This window comes from Elephas maximus, chromosome X (assembly GCF_024166365.1).
Source record: "Elephas maximus indicus isolate mEleMax1 chromosome X, mEleMax1 primary haplotype, whole genome shotgun sequence".
NCBI classification, from domain to species: domain Eukaryota; kingdom Metazoa; phylum Chordata; class Mammalia; order Proboscidea; family Elephantidae; genus Elephas; species Elephas maximus.
In genome coordinates, this window is record NC_064846.1 from 157,425,731 (window position 1) to 157,444,471 (window position 18,741).

Genomic DNA, 18,741 nt, shown 5'->3' on the forward strand with positions numbered 1-18,741 from the left:
CTTCACATTGTACCAAGAGAAACATTTCCCTGAACAATATCTCGTTTAAAATAAAAAACAAAACCAGAACCTACCTTCCTCTGGAGATGTGGAGATTGGAACAGCTGTCAAATCATTGATCACATAATCAAACTTTCTCCCTTCTTTGGCGTACCTCTTCAGTACGGGAATGCAGTCTTCTATTAGAACCTTCCAGAGAGAACCAAAACATTCGGGTGAGCCAATAAGTGCAGATGTAGTTAAACAACACTTGTAGAGGAAGGGGAATATGCCAGCTGGGGCTCAAGCCACAGCTCCTGCCACTTTCGTCCATGTTCACAATAGTGAAAATTAAGTTCTTACTACATGTGCTTTCTATGCCTCTTCATTTAATCAAAAGAACAACTCTTGTAGCTACTATTATTTAGCCGCATTTTACAAATGGAGGAACAAACTTAAGAGAGGTTACAAAGCTTGTTCAAAGGCATTAAAAACAGAGCCAGGAAATGCATCCAGCTCTATCTGAAAGCCAAGTTCATACTTTATACTGCCCCTCTCACTACTATCCGTACTCTATACTTTTAATTTTTCTTTTATACTAAACACCTGAATGACTCTGTTATCTATTGATCTATTTTTGCATCTTTTAAACTATTAACCTATGGTTTTTCAGTGTTCTCTAACACTCCAAGTACTGCTGATAATTGTTGTTGTTGTGTGCCAACGAGGCAATTCCAACTCACGGAGACCCCATGAGACAGAGGAGCACTGCCCCATAGAGTTTTCTTGGCTGTAATCTTTATAGAAGTAGATCACCAGGTCTTTTCCCCCATGGAGCTGCTGGGTGGGTTCGAACTGCCAACCTTTCAGTTACCAGCCAGACACTTAACTACTGCACCACCAGGGCTCCTTACAGTGGAATCTAGAAGCTAATTATCTAGAAGAAAATAAAACCAAAACCAAACCAAACCCACTGCTGTCAAGTTGATTCCGACTCACAGCGACCCTATAGCACAGAGTAGAACTGCCCCACAGGATCTCCAAGGCTGTCATCGTTATGGACGCAGATTGCCACATCTTTCTTCCACAGAGTGGCTGGTGGATTCAAACTGCTGACCTTTCAGCTAGCAGCCAAGCACTTAACCACTGCACTACCTGGCTCCTTAGAAAACACGGCCATGTAACTGTAAATAACAGCTCCTACAGTCACAGTCATTAACAACGAGTGGAGGACAGCAGTTAAGCACTGGAATTCTTATACAGATCCTATGTAATAAATAGAGGAAATAAATGTGGCGTTTGCTTAGCTTTGAAGTGTTGAAGCTATATACTGGGGACTCATCGGGCTCTAGGCAACATCCTGAACTAGTCAAGAGTTATTCTCCTTGTCGTATTTTTCTAATTACAAAAACTATGCTCATGTTTTAAAAATTCACACATAACAAATAAGCTAGCAATCAGAAGCTTGGCACAATTCCCTGAAATAACCTATTCCATATTTTTTCCTGCAAACCTTCTTAGACATACCCTCACAATCATAAATTTTTTAAAGAAACTAGATTTTACCCTACTATCGTTTTGTAGGAGTCCTTGGGTGGTGTAAACAATTAAGCACTTGGCAGCTAAGTCTAAGGTTGGTGGTTCAAACCCACCTAGAGGTGCCTTAGAAGAAAGGCCTGGCAATCTGTTTCTGAAAAGTCAGAACCATGAAGACCCCTTAGAGCACAGTTCTAATCTGAAATCAGGATTGACTCAACGGCAACTGTTTGTTTTATAACTGGCTTCAGTTAATCACTTAACCTAAGTCCATCTATGAAAACATACAAAAGGCACTAACATCCCAACTGTCTTCAACCCACACATTAACCCTGTTTCGTATGTATCATGCTCTTAATCTTCCCATGCTTATATAAATTCTTATAAACACCCACACATAGACAAAAAGGTTCTCTTTTGTAAAACTTTGATCACACACATCATTCTGAACTTGAAAATTTTCATCTAACATCTCTCCAAATATGGCTACATGAAAATTTAATCACTTCACTAAAAATGTTGTACTCAGGTCATCCCCAACCTTTGGCCTCTAAGAAACAGAGCCATAATAAACCTCCTTGTACTGGTGGCTGTGGGCTTGATTCTCAAACACTGGGCTGCCGACACAAAAGGCATGTATACTTGTTTTTTTTTTTCTTTAGTTTTTAATTCCGACAGCAATTCACACTCCTAGCAGCAGTGTGTGCAGGCACCTGCTTGCTTACATCCTCTGCAGCATGGGGTGTTGTCCCTCTTCTTGCATTTTGCTAAGTATGGTGCCAGTGTTTCACACGCACTTCCTAGCCCACTAACAAGGGTGAGCATCTTGACATATATTTACAGGTTATTTGACTTGGCTTTTGGAGCCCTGATGGCACAGTGGCTTAGGTCGGCAGTTTGAATCCACCAGCCACTCCTTGGATACCCTATGGTTCAGTTCCACTCTGTCCTAGAGGGTCACTGTAAGTCAGAATGGACTCCATAGCAACTGGTTTGGTTTTTGTTTGTTTTTGACTTGGCTTTTCTGAGAACTACCAGTTCATAGCCTTTACACTTTTTTTTGTTTAGATGACTTTAAGTTGTAGAGACTCTCTGTATTATTACAGACCTGAACTCTGTCGTTTGTTACCAGCATTTTCCCGAGTCTGTCTTTTGGCTTTATTTATGGAATCGTGTTGTCATGGCAGTTTCTTGTCTTTCCTTAATAAGGTCTCCCCAACTCCAAGCTTACATACAGTAAATTTTTCTAAATGCATTAATTTTTATATCTAGAGGTTGTAGCCACCTGAAATTAATTTTTCTGTGGTGCTTCCTTTTCCCTGAGTGAATTGAAATGCACCTTGGGCCATATATTAGAGGTCCCTACATGCTCAGATGTGTTCAAGTCCCTGGGATAGTCCTCTGATTCGTCTATTCCCATGGCAACATCTGACATACTCCTGATTACTGTGCTTTGTAGTAGATCAGTAACCAATAGGGCACATCTCCATTCACTATGATGATTTTCCAAAACATTCTTGGCCATTCTTCAATATTAATTTTTATAAAAGGACTACAAAATCATTTGGTCTAATTCTAAAACCCCCCTTGGGATTCTGATCGGAATTATTTATAATTAGGATGAAATAAACAATACTCTGATACTTTTGCCCGAGAAATATAGCATGCCTCTCCATGTATTTGGGCCTTATTTGTTATCCTTCAATGAGATCATAAGCTAATTCATTATCAATTTCACAATACTAATCTTGTTAAACTTATTCCCAGGTATTTAAAAGTTTGTCACTTTTCGAATAGGATTTCTGCCCTCCCCCATTTGCATTCAAACTGTTTGGTGTTTGGCATAGCATAACCCGTTGCCGTCAGTCAATTCCGACTCATAGCAACCCTGTAGGACAGGTAGAACTGCCCCACAGAGTTTCCAAGGGGCACCTAGTGATTTGAGCTGCCAACCTTTTGGTTAGCAGCCACAGCCCTTAACCATTACGCCACCAGGGTTTCCTAGCATAGCATAGAGAAAAAAGTTAATTGTCTTTATTCAATCACTTTACCAAATTCTCATGAATTCAACTAATTTTCTAGACAAGTGTCCTAGGTTTTAAGCAAATATTCATATCACCAACAAATAATTTGATTCTTTCTATATTTATACTGTTTTCATCGTCCTACTTTATTATTCCAGAGTGTTTATTAAGAATGACTGCTAAATATGCTCAAATGCTTTGTCGTCTGCTAATATCATATTTGTCTCCTTTCAATTATTCACATAATGAATTATGTTGACGAATTTCTTCAGGTTCACATCCTTACATTTCTGAACTAAATCCTATTTGGGCATAATATATAATTCCTTAAACAGCTAGATTTAATTTACTATGATTTTACTTAGAAATTTTATACATACATAAAATCAATCTTTAGTTTCTTCCTGTACTGCCTTAATGATTTTAGTATTAAGATTATTCTATCATCATAAAAGGAACTGGGGAGCTTTGGGACCTTTTCCATTTTCTAGAAAATGTTAAAATGACAGAGCAATTACCTGATTTTCAAATGCAAAACAACTGCAAACCCCTGCTTATCTTTTCAATGACAGCATTTTAATGGCCAAAGGGCTCAATCTTTTACCGCGTATACAAGAAGCTCCCACTAGGCAGCCCCACCACTTGAGCTCTTATCTCCAGGAGAACTTTGGGCTTCCGAGGAATTTTCCAGGCTCCCCATGGTAGTTGCACTGTTCCAGAAAGGCGGCCAGAAGGAGGATGCATTCAGACACCCAAGTTCCTCAAGAGCCCGGTTTTAAGTAAAAAAAACTGCTTTTCCCTTCCCCCAAATGTCAGCCTGTCTACAGCATCACAAAACAATCACAACTGCATTTTAATGTGGACATAACTCCTCTCTCAATTTAAAAAGCTAGTGTGCATGTTCCAAATGAAATCCAATTTGGATGTCCACATACTTGGGAAGATGGAGGGGGCATTTAAGTACTTTCCATATCAACAAATTATTCATCAAAATGGTTTATAAATTTGGAGACACACATTTAAGACTGTTAAAGTATCTATTTGCTTGAATACCTTGGAAACCCTGGTGGCTTAGTGGTTAAGAGCTCGGCTGCTAATCAAACGGTCGGCAGTTTGAATCCACCAGGCGCTCCTTGGAAGCCCTATGGGGCAGTTCTACTGTCCTATAGGATCACTACGACTCGGAATCAACTCGAAGGCAAGGGGTTTGGTTTGGTTTTGGATACCTTGCTTTGACAAGTACTGCATATATGGCCACCAGATACGTGTGTCCTGAAAACACAACACAAATGTATCCTAAGTAATAACTGGTCAACTTTCAAGCACAGTAGGATTTAGGACAAACTAATTTGCTTATCAAACAGTAATTGTTCTTATCTCAATATTTTAATTCCCTACAGCTACCAATTAAATACCCGAATTCCCACTGAAAGACACAGACCCAAAGATTATGGAGAGTAGAGAGACAAAAGGCAGGGGGGACCAGGTCAGGAAAAGGTACAGACACGTTTTATGTAAGAATTAATAAACGTTACTAAATTCAGAGAATCTGGAGTTAGTGGTGTCGTTTTTATTACATGTGTATAGAAACCAGTTGCTATGCAGTCAACTTTGACTCACGGTGACCCCATGTGTGTCGGAGTAAAACTGTGCTAGGTAGGGTTTTCGATGGCTGATTTTTCAGAAGTAAATCACCAGGCCTTTCCTCCGAGACACCTCTGGGTGGACTCGAACCTTCGATCTCTCAGCAGCCAAGTGCTTAACTATTTGTACCACCTAAAAACTCATATAAGTATATAAAACTAAAACCAAACCCATCGCTGTCAAGTTGATTCCAACTCAGAGCTCTACTTCTAGACACAGCAGAACTGTCCCATAGGGTTTCCCAGGCTACAATCTTTATAGAAGCAGACTGCCACATCTTCCTTCCGTGGAGTGGCTGATGGGTCCAAACCGCAAAGCTTTCAGTTAGCACCCAAGCGTTTAACCACTGTGCCACCAAGGCTCCTTCATATGTATATACCCACCCTATATACAAATACAGAGCTCTGGTGGCACAATGGTTAAGTGTTCGGCTGCTAACCAAAAGGCTGGCAATTTGAATCCACCAGCCGCTCCTTGAAGACCCTTTGAGGCAGTTCTACTCTGTCTTATAGGGTCGCTATGAGTCGACAGCAACATTTTATATATATATATATATATATAATATATATATATATACATACACACAAATATATGTATAATTCACACGAGAAGAGGATTTGCTAATCTTCGTAACCAATTATATACTTAAAGCTGTTTTAAGAAGGTACAATTATGATCAATACTTACATCAATTATATTATTGGCTGACTTAAAAAATAAGTTACCTGCAAAATATAATTACCTGATAGCATTCTCCTTTAAGATTGTCTAAGACTTCGCCACATGTTTTTCGCATATACTTCTTACACCCATCAATCACCATTTGGTCAATGTCCAAAATAGGTTAAGGAGACATTTTTCCTGAATTTAGACGTACCAAAGAATTCTGAAATAGCAATACTTTAAAGAAAAGGTTAAGACACAAACAAGAAGGTTTTATAACACTAATTTGGGTATCATCAGTTTTTTAAAAACGGTGAATGAAACAATAATTTTATTTCTCCACCAACAACACTCGAAATGAACTGAATTTTCTTTTCTTTCCATGAAACAGCTTAGGAAGGCCACTTCAGCAATTGCTGAGCAGCAGACACAGTGCCAAGGCCACGTGCTCTTTAACCCACAGCTACATTATCTCTGCTCCTTTGCTGGTGGCCATATAAAAGGCTAAGTTGAAATATTTGTTCAAGAAGTCTTTATAACACATTTGCCTTCAATCCACAGTAACATTAATTGAAGTCCTAAGACAAAAAAGGAGGAAGAAAATACAAAGAAGCCCATTGAACTTGATCTCTTATACAACAAAGGATATCTCCACCATAGTGACCATCTTTGGTTTCAGTTTGACTATTTCACATAATATGCCCCCATCTCCGCCTCCCAGAATCAGCACATCTTTGCCAGTGTAATCTTCTTTCCCACTGCCCATGATGGCCTGGGTATACGCCAAATCACTCTCTGCCAAATCTGGGGAGACACAGATAAAAAAATGGTGAACTGACCACAACCCACAGCACACCTGACCTCACCACATCAGAAAGTGCTGAAATCTAGCCTAAAACTCCAGGTTTTCATTTTCAATCTTTAAAAATAGTCAACAATGTGCAAGGTTTTATGTATAAATATGCATATCTGTGTATATATATTCTAAATTGAAGACTTCTCACCATCCTGTTCATCTGATACCGAACATAATGGGCATTAGACAGTGGGGAAAAAAATTCAGTCTTAATAATGTTCTGAACGCAACAGAGAACCCCTGAGGGAGCAGGAGAGCAGTGGGATGCAGACCCCAAGTTCTCGTAAAAAGACCAGACTTAATGGTCTGACTGAGACTAGAAGGACCCCAGAGGTCATGGTCCCCAGACGTGCTGTTAGCCCAAGACAGGAACCATTCCCAAAGCCAACTCTTCAGGCAGGGATTGGTCTGGAGCATGGGATAGAAAATACTGGTGAAGAATGAGCTTCTTGGATCAAGTAGACACATGAGACTATGTGGGCAGCTCCTGTCTGGAGGGGAGATGGGAGGGTAGAGGGGGTCAGAAGCTGGCTGAAGGGACACGAAAAGAGAGAATGGAGGGAAGGAGTGTGCTGTCTCATTAAGGGGAGAGCAACTAGGAGTATGTAAGTTTTTGTATGAGAGACTGACTTGGTTTGTAAACTTTCACTTAAAGCACAATAAAAATCTTAAAAAAAAAAAGAATTTTCTGATATGCTGGATAATTAAAATCAATTAAGGCTTTACAAGATGAAATAAAATGACATCTCAGAGTTGCTTGAAAATAATATTCAGAGGCAACTCAAAAGGTTGGATGGGATGCTTAGGGGACAGTGAGTTTAAGATAATGGTGGTAGAAAAATGTGGAAGATGATAGCAAGAATGGAAGCACAACTTGGAGAATGTAACCAGTGTCACCAAATCGTACATGTAAGAATTGGTGAAATGGTGTATTGTTGGCTATGCGTACTTTCAACCAAAATTTTAAAAAATATATATCTGATGGAGAAAGTGGACTAGGGTTTAGGTGAAACAAGATTGGCCAGGAGTTGACAATTGTGGATGCTCGACAGTGAATTTATGTAGGTTCTTTATACTATTTTGTCGACTTATGTTTGAAATGTCCCATAACAAAAACATATTTAAAAACGAAAACTACATTTCCATTTGAAGTACAATCCAAGTACTCATCACTAAGAAAAGAAAGGTCAAGACAAAGTTGTTATGGCACTAAAGTACATGAGGGCCCAGACGATCCACAGGTTAATACTACGTAATTGTGCAGTTCCTAAACTGCACACCTGAAAAACGTTCAAATGGCAAATGTTGTGTTATATATACTTTCACAGCAATACATGCACATCTCGACCAAATAGCAGGGCCAAGGACAAGCTTGGACAAATCCACAAGGGCCCCATTTGTCAGGAAAACACCGTAATCCAACGCATCACTACGTTGTCCCACATATAGGGAAGGGATGGTATACTTACTGACGTCCCCACTGAGGATGAGAATATTTCCAAATTGCTTCGAGTGCAGAATTTTAATGTTCTGATAGGGTGAGTCCTCATCATACACCACCTCATCAATGTCATATTCCACCAGGCGCCCGTCAGCAGTGGGCCAATATCTGTCGATGGCCCCTCCTCGAACTAAGGGTGGTAATCTGGAAAAGAGGAAAACCAAAATGAGGCTTACTAGGACACTGTTTATGGTTAGAGGACCTTACAACTGGACCTGGGATTAAGAGTACTCTAATGAAAGCCACAGAAACCCTGGTGGCATAGTGGTTAAGTCTTACAGCTGCTAACCAAAAGGTTAGCAGTTTGAATCCACGAGGCGCTTCATGGAAACTATGGGGCAGTTCTACTCTGTACTATAGGGTCGCTATGAGTCAGAATTGACTTGACGGCAGTGGGTTTGTTTTGGAATGAAAGCCACATGACTCCAGGCAGGCTCCTGAATGGCTACCATCAAATGTCAACAATTGTACAGAAGAGTTCACCTTTGTAAGCCTTTCTGATACGCTTTAAATGTTTCCCAAATCAAAGCTGAAGAAGAAAATGGCCACTGCATACACATCTCACCCCAAATACCTTAGCAGGTTATCTCTTAGATCTCCTATATCAACACATCGCCATCATTACATTCACACACATTCCCATGACTGTAATACCTCTATCTAGTAAACAAAAAAAAACCCTGTTGCTGTCAATTCTGACTCACAGAGGCTCTTTAGGGACAAAGTAGAAGCTGTCCCACGGAGTTTCCAAGGCTATAATCTTTACGGAAGCAGACTGCCACATCTTTCTCCCATAGAGCAGCTGGTGGGTTCGAACCGCTGACCTTTCGGTTCCCAGCTGAGCACTTAACCATGTGCCACCAGGGCTCTTCAATGTCTAGTACAGAATCCATATTCAGCTGTCCCCAATTGTCCCACTAATGTTCTTTATAGCTGTTCTAGGAGCCCTAGAGGCGCAGTGGTTAAGAGTTCAGCTGCTAACTGAAAGATCGGCGGTTCAAACCCACCAGCAACTCCATGAGAGAAAGATGTGGCAGTCTGCTTCTGTAAAGATTACAGCCTTGGAAACCCTATGGGGCAGTTCTACTCTGTCCTACAGGGTCACTAAGAGTTGGAATCAACTCAATGGCAACAGGTTTTTGGAGCTCTGGTGGTGCAGTGGTTAAGAGCTCAGCTGCTAACCAAAAGGTTGGCAGTTCAAACCTACCAGCTGCTCCTTGGAAATCCTAAGGGGCAGGTTCTACTCTGTCCTCTAGGGTCACTATGAGTCAGAATCAACTCGATGGCAATAGGTTTGTTTGTTTTGGTTTACAGCTGTTGGGCTGTTGAATAAAGGATCATACACTGCATTTTCTTTCCTTTTTTAGCCTGATTTAATCTAAAACGGTTTTTTCTTTTTTCCTAGATTGTTTCATGACTTTGACATCTCTGAAAAAGTCCAAACCACGTGTTGTGCAGAAAAACCCTCTTATGGGTTTGCCTGTTTTTCTCTTCATGATTAGCTTCAGGTTAATATCTATTACACAGGTGTCCCACTGGGGACACAAGATGTGTGTTTTTCCTACTATTGGTGATGCTAAGCTTAATAACTTGGTTAAAGTGATATCCACCAGATCTCTCCATTCCTAAAAGAACTCTTTTGCCTTTGAAATTACTAAGCAACCTGTGGGGTGGTCCTCTGAAACTATGTGAAGGCCCTGATCCCTCAACAGACCTCCACCAGTGGCTCTGGCAACTACTGAAGATCCTTGCCTGAAACAATTATTATGTTGTTACTGTTGTTATGTACCATTATCCTGACTCCTCACCAGACCCACTGGCTCCTAGCAACCCTATATGACAGAGTGGAACTGCCTCACAGGGTTTCCTAGGCTGTAATCTTTACGGGAGCAAATCACCAGGTCTTCTTTCCCACGGAGCCACTGATGGGTTTGAACTGCTAACCTTTTAGCTTGCGGATGAGCGCTTTAACCGTTGCGCCACTAGGGCTCCTAACTATCACTATAAAACCAAAAACCGAACCCGTTGTCACTGAGTCGATTCGGAATGAATTGTTACTATAAAAAAAAAAAAAAGGCAAAATGATGATTTTCTAATTCTACTCTTTTGTAAATACTCAGTATTTTTGATAGGTTGAACTTAGCATAAACTACCACCAACCATTGCCATGGTGTCGGTTCCGACTCATAGTGACCCTATAGGACAGAGCAGAACTGCCCCGCAGAGTTTCCAAGGAGCACCTGGCGGATCTGAACTGCTGACCTTTTGGTTAAAAGTCGTAGCACTTAACCACTACGCCACCAGGGTTTCCAAACTACCACCAGAGGCTGCAAAATGGCAGGGGAAAAGAGCCCTGGAAAAATATCCTGGCAAATATACCCCAGACCCAAACAAAATGAGAACACATCACACACGTGACACAACAGGGTGCCTGTCACGTGTTCTCAAACACGGCATCACACGCAGGCATAAAAACCTCAAACGCTACAATGTGCCACCTGCCGTATTGCTCAGAGTCTTTCTCTTTCCACTCCCTGTTTGCCTGATTCCAAGAGTACAGTTTGAACTGGTTAGTAAAGAGGTTTTCTATGAGGAAATACTAGCATTTGTAAAGAGCACTGAGATTTACAAAGCATGTCCCCAGAAGCTCTCGTTCAATCTAAATAGCTTCTTATTTAACCACGTCTTAATCTCTCATGTAAACAAATTCAGCTTTGGGGATTTTCAGCAGACCAGAGGTTTTTCTTGTAAAATGTAAAAAGCTCCAGTCAAGACAACGCCAGAGATGAGGCAAAACAGGATCTGAAAGAAGTCTTTTCCATCCTGACTGAAGCTGATGGGCAGTGCATGGAGTGAGATGAGGCAAGGTAGCCACATATGGTGGGGTGCTAAGTACAAAGTCACCTGCACTTAGGGGGGAACCCACTCCCTGGTTGACAGCCAGCCAGCTAGAGGCAATGACTGAACTAAGGACAAACCCAATGAAAAGAAAAAATGTCTATTCTCAATTGTGTCAATACTGCCTCGGCTACGTGGAAGAACTTGGCTTCACTGCAACACAGTAGTTTTTAAAGAATGGCAAAGAAACAAGCAGGATCTCTAACAGGATGCGGAAGTCATAACCTTGATGAACCACTCAGCCTAGCGTAAAGCACCTCTCTCGGTTAACCAGCTACTTACAGAATTCTTGTTTCGGCCTTCACTGCTGAAAACCTAAAACGGGTTGTAGAGAGAAAAGTTAAGCAGAACATGGCCCAAGCCTCAAGTACGCTGTATAAACTGTGAGAATTTGGGTGTGGGTTAGGGAGTAGGGGGACATGCCAGCTACCAACACAGGCCTTTGCTTATGAACAAGAGCAGGGACAAAGCCCTCCACTTTGGAGAAAACTGAAGAATCAGCAAGTAGTTCGAGACAACCAATCAGCAAATGGCTCCTTGTGAAAAGATTTTAGGTGGCAAAGGGGGGAACTTTAACAAAAGGGTCAAAATGAATCAGTGATCTCTAAGGCTCCCTCCATCTCTAATATCCTAAGAGTTGATGCTGGTGCTTTATAGAAATACAAATTTAAATGGAAAATAATGAAGTAATAAGTGAGGACTTCATGGCAAGTCTTTTTTTTTTTTTTAATTAACTCCCTATTTCCCAGCTTCCCCCCACCACCCAGTTCCTGGTAACTAACTTAATCTACTTTTGTCTTAAATGTTATTTGCCTAGTCTAGATATGTGCAAGTTTTTAAAAACAAAACTTGCTGATGTGAGCTTGTTTTCCTGTTTCTTTTTTCAACTAGATTACAAAAATAAAAGTTTTCTAATAAGCCCCACGGCTTTAGTTTAGCATGGCTTCTTAGTTGAAAACTCAGATTTAATTCACTGGCAAAAAGGGCAAGTGATAACTGCGGGCACTGTTAGTGAGTTATTTGTTCATGATTTCATCTTTAACAACGTCATCCCCCAGATAGAAAAGTACAACCATCCTCATTCTTTTGAGTTTTGAGGACAATAGTTCCATGACAAGGCATTCCCAAGTTCTCAGCCCCCTCCACCCTCATTTTATATGAAGATGTAAAAATTGTGACAAGCAAAAACAAGGACACTATGCAGCATCCAAAATCTGAAGCGCAGCTCCACTCTCACTTTAAAAACTTACGAAGCAAATAAACCCCACGGCTCATGAACGCTGAAGCCCGTAAGTGCAATTCATTTTTTACTCGCTCCCAGAAGCAAACCTGATCAAAACCAGGCCTCACTTGCATATTGGTTGATTCATCATCACTGAGTTAAGCCACCGTGCCACTCAGTGGGAATCAGTTCAAGTCAATGCTGGGTGCAGATAAAAAAAACTCTGCAAGCAGAACAAGCTGAAAGATCCCGAAAGGGGCTAAGGGTTTGTCTGTGCTTTTAAGAGGGGCGAGGGGGAAGGCCGCAGTCCCGGACGCATAAACTGAGCTTGTTGTTGTTCTTGTTAGGTGCCGCAGAGTTGGTTCTGACTCACGGTGACCCTATGTACTACAGAACAAAACAATACCTGGTCCTGTGCCATGCTCACAATCATTGTTATGCTTGAGCCCACTGTTACAGCCACCTCGTTGAGGGTGTTCCTCTTTTCCGCTGACCCTGTATTTTACCAAGCGTAACGTCCTTCTCCCGGGACTGAGCCCTCCTAATAATTACACAGCCCAAGTATATAAGACTGTCTCACCATCCTTGCTTCTAAGGAGCATTCTGGTTGTACTTCTTCCAAGACAGATTCGTTCGTTCTTTTGGCAGTCTGTGGTATATTCAATATTCTTCGCCAACACCACAGTTCAAAGGCGTCAATTCTTCATTCTTCCTTATTCATTGTCTAGCTTTCACATGTATATGAGACCACTGAAAACATCATGGCTTGGGTCAGGTGCACCTTAGTCCTTAAAGTGACATCTTTGCTTTTTAACACTTGGAAGAGGTCTTTTGCAGCAGATTCGCCCAATGCAATGCGTTGTTTGATTTCTTGACTGCTGCTTCCATGGGTTTTGATTGTGGATCCAAGTAAAATGAAATCCTTGACAACTATAATCTTTTCTCCGTTTATCACGATGTTGCTTATTGGTCCAGTTGTGAAGGTTTCTGTTTCCTTTATGTTGAGGTGTAAGCCATACTGAAAGGCTGTAGTTTTTCATCTTCATCAATAAGTGCTTCAAGTCTTCACTTTCAGCAAGCAAGCTTGTGTTATCTGCATAATGCAGGTTGTTAATGAGTCTTCCTGCAATCCTGATGCCCCGTTTTTCTTCATACAGTCCAGCTTCTCAGATTATTTGTTCAGCATACAGACTGAATAGGTATGGTGAAAAGATGCAATCCTGACACACACCTTTCCTGATTTTAAACCACTTTAAACAAGTATCCCTTGTTCTGTCCTAACAACTGCCTCTTGATCTATGTACAGGTTCCTCATGAGCACAATTAGGTGTTCTGGAATTCCCATTCTTCGCAATGTTATCCATAGTTTGTTACGATCCACACAGTCGAATGCCTTTGCACAGTCAATAAAACACAGGTAAACATCCTTCTGGTATTCTCTGCTTTCAGCCAGGATCCATCTGACATCAGCAAAGATATTCCTGGTTCCACATCCTCTTCTGAAACCGGCCTGAATTTCTGGCAGTTCCCTGTCAACATACTGCTGCAGCCGTTTTTGAATGATCTTCAGCAAAATTTTGCTTGCCTGTGATATTAATGATATTGTTCAATAATTTCTGCATTTGGTTAGATCACCTTTCTTGGGAATAGGCATAAATATGGATCTCTTCTGGTCGGTTCGCCAGGTAGCTGCCTTCCAAATTTCTTGGCACAGACGATTGAGCACTTCCAGCACTGTATCCATTTGTTGAAACATTTCAATTGATATTCCGTCAGTTCCTGGAGCCTTGTTTTTCACCAATGCCTTCAGCTTGGACTTCCTCCTTCAGTACCATTGGTTCCTGATCATATGCTACCTCTTGAAATGGTTGAACGTCAACCAATTCTTTTGTGTATAATGACTCTTTGTATTCCTTCCATCGTCTTTGGATGCACTTTGGATGCTTCCTGCGTCGTTTAGTATTTTCCCCATAGAATCCTTCACTATTGCAACTTGAGGCTTGAATTTTTTCTTTAGTTCTTTCAGCTTGAGAAATGCCAAGCGTGTTCTTCCCTTTTGGTTTTCTATCTCCAGCTCTTTGCACATGTCATTATAATACTTTGTCTTCTCCAGCCGCCCTTTGAAATCTTCTGTTCAGTTCTTTTACTTCATCATTTTTTGCTTTTGCTTTAGGTATTCAACATTCAAGAGCAAGTTTCAGAGTCTCTTCTGACATCCATTTAGGTCTTTTCTTTCTCTCCTGTCTTTTTAATAGCCTCATGCTTTCTTCATGGATGATGTCCTTGATGTCATTCCACAACTCGTCTAGTCTTTGGTCATCAGTGTTCAACGTGTCAAATCTATCCTTGAGATTGTCTCTAAATTCAGGCGGGATATACTCAAGGTATTATTTTGGCTCTTGTCAACTTGTTCTAGTTTTCTTCAGTTTCAACTTGAACTTGCATATAAGCAACTGATGGTCTGTTCTGTAGTTGGCCCCTGGCCTTGTTCTGATGATATTGAGCTTTTCCATCGTCTCTTTCCACAGATATAATCGATTTGGTTCCTGTGTATTCCACCTGGCAAGGTCCAGGTGTACAGTCGCCGCTTAAGTTAGTGAGAAAAGTATTTGCAATGAGGAAATCGTTGGTCTTGCAAAATTCTATCATGTGATCTCCAGCATCATTTCTATCACCAAGGCCGTATTTTCCAACTACCGATCCTTCTTTCTTTCCAATTTTCACAGTCCAATCACCAGTAATTATCAACGCATCCTGACTGTACGTTCGATCAATTTCAGACTGCAGAAGCTGGTAAAAATCTTCAATTTCTTCATCTTTGGCCTTAGTGACTAGTGCACGTCTTGGCCATCTAGTGCTGCCATAACAGAAATACCACAAGTGGATGGCTTTAACAAAGAAAAATTTATTTTCTCACGGTCCAGTAGGGTACAAGTCCAAATTCAGGGCACTGGCTCCAGGGGAAGGCTTTCTCTCTCTGTCAGCTCTGGAGGAAGGTCCTTGTCCTCAATCTTCCCCTGGTCGAGTAGCTGCTCTCAGGCGCAGGGACCCCGTGTCCAAAGGACGCACTCTACTCCTGGTGCTGCTTTCTTGGTGGTATGAGGTCCCCAGCTCTCTGCTTGCTCCCCTTTCCTTTAATCTCAAGAGATAAAAGGTGGTGCAGGGCACATCCCAAGGAAACTCCCTTTACCTTGGATCAGGGAGGTGACCTGAGTAAGGGTGGTGTTACAATCCCACCCTAATCCTCTCAACGTAAAATTACAATCACAAAATGGAGGACAACCACACATGGCCTAACGAAGTTGACACACACACTTTTGGGGGGACACAATTCAATCCATGACAGTGCACAAATATGAATAATAGTCGTATTAACTGGTCTTCCTTGTAGGCATATGGATATTATCCTATCGCTGACAGCGCTGTACTTCAGGATAGATCTTGAAATGTTCCTTTTGACGATGAATGCAATGCCATTCCTCTTCAAGTTGTCGTTCCCAGCGCAGGAGACCATACGTGACTGACTGATTCAAAATGGCCATTACCAGTCCATTTCAGCTCATTAATGCCTAGGATATCGACGCTTATGCATTCCGTTTCATTTTGACGATTTCTGATTTTCCTAGATTCATACTTAGTACATTGCACATTCTGATTATTAATGGATGTTTGCAGCTGTTTCTTCTCATATTGAGTCGTGCCACATCAGCAAATGAAGGTCCCGAAAGCTTCACTCCGTCCATGTCATTAAGGTCGACTCTACTTTGAGAAGGCAGCTCAGCTCGTCCCCAGTAGTCTTTTGAGTGCCTTCCAACCTGGGAGCTTATCTTCTGGCACTATACAATGTTCTGCTGCTATTCATAAGGTTTTCACCGGCTAATGCTTTTCAGAAGTAGACTTCTGAGTCCTTCTTCCTAGTCTGTTTTAGTCTGGAAGCTCAGCTGAAACCTGCCCAACATGGGTGACCCTCCTGGTATCTGAATACCAGTGGCATAGCCTCCAGCATCACAGCAACATACAAGCCCCTACAGTACAACAAACTGACAGACACGTGGGGGAACTGAGCTTGGGTAGGGCAAAAAATCTGGGTGCTTAAACCAAAAAAAAAAAAAGTAGGAAGTCCTGCACACTGTCATGTTCTTTTCACTTTAAGTTTGCTTGCTGTCCTTGTCCACCCTACTCAGCCCAGACCCAGTGCCGTGGAGTAGATTCCAACTCATAGCGACCCTATAGGACAGAGTAGAACTGCCCCATAGAGTTTCCAAGGAGTGCCTTGTCCACCCTACCTGAGGTTAAACAGCTTTCTAGTTATCTTATGTCCTGGGGCCTTCCTATGGGCTTATCAAACTTAGCACGCTGTGAGTCATTAAGTACCTAAAGATCAAAGCTCTTGTCTATAAGGTTTCCCTCTTCTGGAAAATACCAAGAATTGGCAAGACCTGTATTCTGGTTGATTCCATCAGCAGAATGACCTTAGTAAGGTCCCTCCAGTCTCTGCATCTAAGTGTTTGCCCCTATGAGCAAGGGACAGGCCTCCTACCCCTACCCCAGGGGGCCTAATGAGAAGCTACCCACCTAGACCAGCCCACCACAAATCACTAATAATTAAGTGCTAAATATTAAAAAAAAATTCTGTTGCCATTGAGTTGATTCCAACTCATAGAGATGCTATAGGACAGAGCAGAACTGCACCATAGGGTTTCCAAGGAGTGGCTGGTGGATTCGAACTGCTGACCTTTCGGTTAGAAGTTGCAGCTCTTAACCACTGTGCCACCAGGGCCCCATCCCTATCATATAGATGAGTTGTTAATGTGTCATTTCCCCCACTGCCCTGTAGGGGAGTCCCAGTTCTTTGGTCCAGTTCCTCTCTGCCAAGGTGCTTAAATCCAAATGTAAAATTAAGTATCCTTAAGATAGGGGTGTCTGATACCAAAACCAGGTAAAGACATCACAAAAAAAGAAAATTACAAACCTATATCCCTCATGAACATAGATGCAAAAATCCTCAACAAAATTCTAGCCAATAGAATTCAACAACATATCAAAAAATTAATCCACCATGACCAAGTGGGATTTATACCAGGTATGCAAAGCTGGTTTAATATTAGAAAAACCATTAATGTAATCCACCATATAAATAAAACAAAAGACAAAAACCACGTGATCTTATCAATTGATGCAGAAAAGGCATTTGACAAAGTCCAACACCCATTTATGATAAAAACTCTCAGCAAAATAGGAATTGAAGGAAAATTCCTCAACATAATAAAGGACATCTATACACCAACATCACTCTAAATGGAGAGAGCCTGAAAGCATTTCCCTTGAGAACGGGAACCAGACAAGGATGCCTTTTATCACCACTCTTATTCAACATTGTGCTAGAGGTCCTAGCCAGAGCAATTAGGCTAGACAAAGAAATAAAGGGCATCCAGATTGGCAAGGAGGAAGTAAAATTATCTATATTTGCAGATGACGTGATATTATACACAGAAAACCCTAAGGAATCCTCCAGAAAACTACTGAAACTAATAGAAGAGTTTGGCAGAGTCTCAGGTTATAAGATAAACATACAAAAATCACTTGGATTCCTCTATATCAACAAAAAGAACATCGAAGAGGAAATAACGAAATCAATACCATTCACAGTAGCCCCCAAGAAGATAAAATACTTAGGAATAAATCTTACCAAAGATGTAAAAGACCTATACAAAGAAAACTACAAAGCTCTACTACAAGAAACTAGAAAGGACCTACTTAAGTGGAAAAACATACCTTGCTCATGGATAGGAACACTTAACATAGTAAAAATGTCTATTCTACCAAAAGCCATCTATACATACAATGCACTTCCGATCCAAATTCCAATGTCATTTTTTAATGTGATAGAGAAACAAATCACCAACTTCATATGGAAGGGGAAAGAAGACTCGGATAAGTAAAGCATTACTGAAAAAGAAGAAGAAAGTGGGAGGCCTCACTCTACCTGATTTCAGAACCTATTATACAGCCACAGTAGTCAAAACAGCCTGGTACTGGTACAACAACAGACACATAGACCAGTGGAACAGAATTGAGAACCCAGATATAAATCCATCCACATATGAGCAACTGATATTTGACAAAGGCCCAGTGTCAGTTAATTGGGGAAAAGATAGCCTTTTTAACAAATGGTGCTGGCATAACTGGATATCCATTTGCAAAAAAATGAAACAGGACCCATACCTCACACCATGCACAAAAACTAACTCCAAGTGGATCAGAGACCTAAACATAAAGACTAAAACGATAAAGATCATGGAAGAAAAAATAGGGACAACCTTAGGAGCCCTAATACAAGGCATAAACAGAATACAAAACATTACCAAAAATGACGAAGAGAAACCAGATAACTGGGAGCTCCTAACAATCAAACACC

The 18,741-nt window shown here is 41.1% G+C and overlaps 1 protein-coding gene across 1 annotated transcript in view; it reads right to left on the reverse strand.

The window, feature by feature from the left end:
- The window catches only part of SMS (spermine synthase), a 62,264-nt gene that overhangs the window by 11,451 nt on the left and 32,072 nt on the right, over positions 1 to 18,741 (reverse strand). The window contains exons 5-8 of the mRNA XM_049871411.1: positions 8,172 to 8,347; positions 6,496 to 6,650; positions 5,926 to 6,015; positions 75 to 189 (exon numbers count right to left, since the gene is read on the reverse strand). Coding sequence (XP_049727368.1) covers positions 75 to 189; positions 5,926 to 6,015; positions 6,496 to 6,650; positions 8,172 to 8,347 — 536 coding nt within the window. The remainder of the gene's footprint in view (positions 1 to 74; positions 190 to 5,925; positions 6,016 to 6,495; positions 6,651 to 8,171; positions 8,348 to 18,741) is intronic.